This window comes from Colobus angolensis, unplaced genomic scaffold (genome assembly GCF_000951035.1).
Source record: "Colobus angolensis palliatus isolate OR3802 unplaced genomic scaffold, Cang.pa_1.0 Scaffold167, whole genome shotgun sequence".
NCBI classification, from domain to species: domain Eukaryota; kingdom Metazoa; phylum Chordata; class Mammalia; order Primates; family Cercopithecidae; genus Colobus; species Colobus angolensis.
This window is the reverse complement of record NW_012114788.1, coordinates 830311-835413: the sequence shown is the minus strand read 5'-3', so window position 1 is coordinate 835413 and position 5103 is coordinate 830311. Positions and strand designations below refer to the sequence as shown.

Below are 5103 nucleotides of genomic sequence, written 5' to 3'. Positions count from 1 at the left end.
TTAGCCAGGATGGTCTCGATCTCCTGACCTCGTGATCCACCCGTCTCGGCCTCCCAAAGTGCTGGGATTATAGGCGTGAGCCACCGCGCCCGGCTGAGGCAAGAGAATTGCTTGAACCCAGGAGGTGGAGGTTGTGGTGAGCTGAGATCACACCATTGCACTCCAGCCTGGGCAAAAGAAGTGAAACTCTGTCTCAGAAAAAAAAAAAAATAGCTAGTGTGGTGGCACCCACCTATAATCCCAGATACCTGGGAGGCTGAGGCACGAGAATCACTTGAACCTGGAGGCAGAGGCTGCAGTGATCTGAGATCAAACCACTGCACTCCAGCCTGAGTGACAGAGGAATTATTTTCTGGAAATAGAGATATTAACAGAGTTCACTATCTTATTTATATCAATATCAAGAAAAATAAAAACAAAGTAAAACTGAGCAATCTTTGAACTTTATATATTTTGTCATGTAGATAGGAAAAAAGCTTAATCTGACTACTTTCCAAAAATTTCAGTGATGGATAAACTATGTGTTCTACACAGGTCCCTGAGAACAAAGGGCTAATGAATGTATAAAAGTAAATTAAAATTATAAGCTTCTGAAGAATTAAAGTCTAGACATGTCAGAAGCACCACAGAAAACAAAATGTGATGACTAGAAATAAGGACTATAAGTAGACCATTACAAATAATTGAAGGAAATCAAAAACAGTAACGCTACCCAGGTTACTTCTATATAAAAAATAGACCACCAGATCTAAGGTAAAAACTAGAAATTACATTAGCTGCTAATACAAATATGAGATTTCAAATTTCTTACACAAAAACCCTAAGGCCAGTCTCAGTGGCTCACACTCATAATCCCAGCACTTTGGGAGACTGAGGTGAGAGAATCACTTGAGCCCAGGAGTTAGAGACCACCCTGGGAAATGTAGTGAGATTCCATCTTAACAAAAAAAATTTTTTTAATTAGCCAGGCATGGTGGGGACGCTTGTAGTTCCAGCTGCTCAGGAGGCTGAGGCAGGAGGATCGCTTGAGCCCAGGAGTTGATCACACCACTGCACTCCAGCCTGGGCAACATGAGCAAAACCCTGTTTCAAAAAAAAAAAAAAAAAAACCACAAAACCCAAAGAGTCATTTAAAAATGGTTATATTAGAGCAGTTTGACAATTGGCAAGGTTGTCTTTTGTCTTTTTCAGACAGGGTCTCACTCTGTCAGTCAGACTGGAGTACAATGGTGTGTGATCTTGGCTCACTGCAGCCTCAACCTCCAAGATTCAAACAATCCTCCCACCTCAGCCCCCTGAGTAGCTGAGACTACAGAACAGCTAGGACTATAGGCATGTGCCACTGTGCCCAGTTAATCTTTTTTTACTTCTTATAGATAGGTTCTCCCTATCTTACCCAGGCAAGCCTCAAGCAATTCTTCTATTTCAGCCTCCCAAGGTGTTGACATTATATCTGTGAGCCACCATGCCCAGCCTAATATTTGGGATTTTTTGGAAACAGGGTCTCACTCTGTTGCCCAGCCTGGAGCAGAGTTGTGCAATCATAGCTCACTGTAACCTTGAATTCCTGAGCTTATGCAACCCTGCCACCTTGGACTTCCAAGTACCTAGAACTACAGGACATACCACTATACCTGGCTAATTTTTGTACAGATGGGGTCTGTGTTGCCCAGGCTGGTCTGGAACTCCTGGCCTCAAGTCATCTTCCTGCCTCAGCCTCCCAAAATGCTGAGATTACAGACATGAGTCACCATGCCAGGCCTCATTTTCAATCTTTGTTTCTTACTAAACAATACCAAGACAACTAAACTAGCATTTTCTAATAATGGTTTTATTCCATTGCATAATAATAAAAAGATATACAGTATACACAGACTTATGATAGACAAGCTGATAAGTATTTTTCCCTTTTTTTCTTTTTCTTTTTTCCTGGAGATACAGTCTGGCTCTGTCACCCAGGCTGGAGTACAGTGACGCAATCTCGGCTCACCGCAACCTCCAAGTCCCAAGTTCAAGCGATTGCCTAAGTCTCCCAAGTAGCTGGGACTACAGGCGCCCACCACCACACCCAGCTAATTTTTGTATTTTTAGTAGAGATGGGGTTTCACCATATTGGCCAGGCTTGTCTTGAACTCCTGACCTCATGATACACCCGCCTCAGCCTCCCAAGTAGCTGGGACTACAGGTGCCCATCACCAAACTCAGCTAATTTTTTGTATTTTTAGCAGAGACTGGGTTTCACCGTGTTAGCCACTCGATCTCCTGACCTCGTGATCCGCCCGCCTTGGCCTGCTGGATGCTGGGATTACAAGTGTGAGCCACCACACCTGGCAAGGAGTGATATTTCCTAACTTTACATATATATATATTTTTTTCTTGAGACAGTTTCACTCTGTCACGCAGGCTGGAGCTCACTGGTGCAATCATGGCTCACTGTAGCCTCGACTTACCAGGCTCAAGCAATCCTCCCGAGTAGCTGGGACTACAGGCACACGCCATCATGCCTAGCTCATTTTTGTATTTTTGGTAGAGACAAGGTTTTGCCATGTTGCCCAAGATGCTTGAACTCCTGGGTTCAAGCAATCTGCCCACTTCTACCTCCCAAAGTGCTGGGATTATAGGTATGAGCTACGGCAACCAGCCTTTACATAAACTTTTGAAAATAAAGTTCCACTGCTGCCTCCGAGGTGCCTTAGTCTACTCCCTCCCAATGTTTGAGGCCCTTATGGCCTATGGTCTTGGAAGAATATCAATACTGGGACCCTGGACCCAGACCAGTTCCCACTCCTCTTGAAACACTCGGGGACTTGAGGCAACTAAAGGTAGATCTGTTGGCTTTGATCTGTTGACCAGGAAACATCGTAACACTTGTTTCTATGCTGAAATAACTTCACCTTATAAAAATTTGAAGCAATGTATTAATAAGTGAATGGCTAGTAACACTGACAACAAAATTTCTTTGCCTGAGAGCAGGGTTAAAAAGGATAATCTTATGGAAAAAAACTCTCTCTTAACCCTTATCTAAAATATCAATGGGTACAAATAGCTAAGAAATACGCTAAGAGACTGAAATGGTAGAAAAGCAACTGAATTTATGCCAAATGCTAAAACACAGTTTCTCCATTTCCAGACTCCTGTAAGAGAAAGTGTTGTACAGACACTTATTAAAAGACTAGAAAAACTACACAGATATGTGAGTTGGCAAAAGAGGTTATCAGTTTTATAATTAGGCCATCAACATATTTCTTAAGCTTTCAAAATTTAAAACTCAGCTTTAAAATACAATACATATGCAAAAAGATGTCCAATTAAGCAAATTATTCCATTTAATCTACCAATATCATTTTACTGACATTACCTTTCTTTTTTTGTGGCAAACTTTCACAAGCAGGACTTCCAAGGTAACAGAATTTTGTTCATTTTCTGAGTTTTGTGATGGCTTATCTAAATAGAAAATCAGCATTTTAAAATATATTTTAAAAATATATAAACACAGTATTCATTTTGTTAGTAAGTCAGGGAATTTAAAACAGATATCCCATAAGACTTCTCAAAAGTTCACTCATTCTTTTTTCCTCAAACCAGTTCTAAACTTACAGCGAACTCCTTAAAAGCCTTTATATATAGTCTAAATAAACCATTCACAAGACAAATATAGTTATTGTCCTATATGCTGTAATTTTTTCTCCATTTAGATATAGGTTTTGCTGTTACCCAAGGTACAGTGCAGTGGCACAATCACAGCTTACTGCAATCACAAGCTCCTGGGATCAAGTGATCCTCACACGTCAGCATGTTAGCCTCCTAAGTACCTGGGATTACAGGCGTGAACTACCATGCCCAGGTTGTAAGTATAAAAAATATTCACTAGTCAGGCATAATGGCTCATGCCTGTAATCCCAACACTTTGGGAGGCCAAGGCAAGAATATCACTTGAGGCCAAGAGTTCAAGACTGGCCTGAGCAATACAGAAACCTTGTCTCTACAAAATGTCAAAAAATTAGCTGGGTGTGATAGGTGGCATGTGCCTGTAGTGCTAGCTACTTCAGAGGCTAGGTTGAAGGATCTCTTGAGCCAAGGAGTTCGAGGCTGCAGTGAGCTATGACCCTGTCATTGCCCTCTAGTCTGGGTGAAACAGTGAGATCCTGTCTCTAAAAAAACATCTATACATTTCTATGTTTTTTTTATATATACATACACACATACATATACACACACACATACATATATTTCCTAATTCCTTTTTTCTTTTTGAGACAGACTCGCTCTGTCACCCAGGCTGGAGTGCAGTAGGGCGATCTTGGCTCCCTGAAACCTCTGTCTCCCAGGTTAAAGTGATCCTCCCACCTCAGCCTCCTGAGCAGCTGTGACTACAGGTGCGCACCACCACATCCAGCTGATTTTTTTAATTTTTAGTAGAGATGGTGTTTCACCATGTTGGCTAGGCTGGTCTTGCACTCCTGACCTCAAGTGATCCACCCGCCTTGGCCTCCCAAAGTGCTGGGATTAACAGGTGTGAGCCACCACACCTGGCCATATTTACTGAATATTTCTCATTTGAAGATTTAGTATCTTTGTTTGTTTGTTTTTCAGACAAGGGTCTGGTTATGTTGCCCAGGCTGGTCTCAAACTTCTGGGCTCAAGTGATCCTCCCATTTTAGCCTCCTAAGTAGCTGAGACTACAGTCACATGCAACTGGGCCGGCTTGAAGATTGAACATTTATGATAATACACTGCTAGTCAAATGTAATTTTGACAAGTACAGTTAAAGCTTCTTGGCAGAAAGCATAAATGAAAATAGTTGCAGGAGGGCCGGGTGTGGTGGCTCACACCTGTAATCCCAGGTGGCCGAGGTGGGCGAAGCACTTGAGGCCAGGAGTTTGAGACCAGACTGGCCAACATGTTGAAATGAAATCCTGTCTCTATTAAACATATAAAAATTAGGGGTCGGGTTCGGTGGCTCATGCCTATTGTAATTCCAGCACTTTGGGAGGCCGAAGCATGCAAATCACCTGAGGTTGGGAGTTCAAGAGATCAGCCTGACCAACATGGAGAAACCCCATCTCTACTAAAAATACAAAAAATTAGCCGGGCATGGTGGGG

General features: G+C 42.2%; 1 protein-coding gene across 1 annotated transcript in view; it reads right to left on the bottom strand.

The window, feature by feature from the left end:
- The window catches only part of SUZ12 (SUZ12 polycomb repressive complex 2 subunit), a 117133-nt gene that overhangs the window by 29902 nt on the left and 82128 nt on the right, over positions 1–5103 (bottom strand). Inside the window, exon 10 of the mRNA XM_011937696.1 lies at positions 3350–3444. Coding sequence (XP_011793086.1) covers positions 3350–3444 — 95 coding nt within the window. The remainder of the gene's footprint in view (positions 1–3349; positions 3445–5103) is intronic.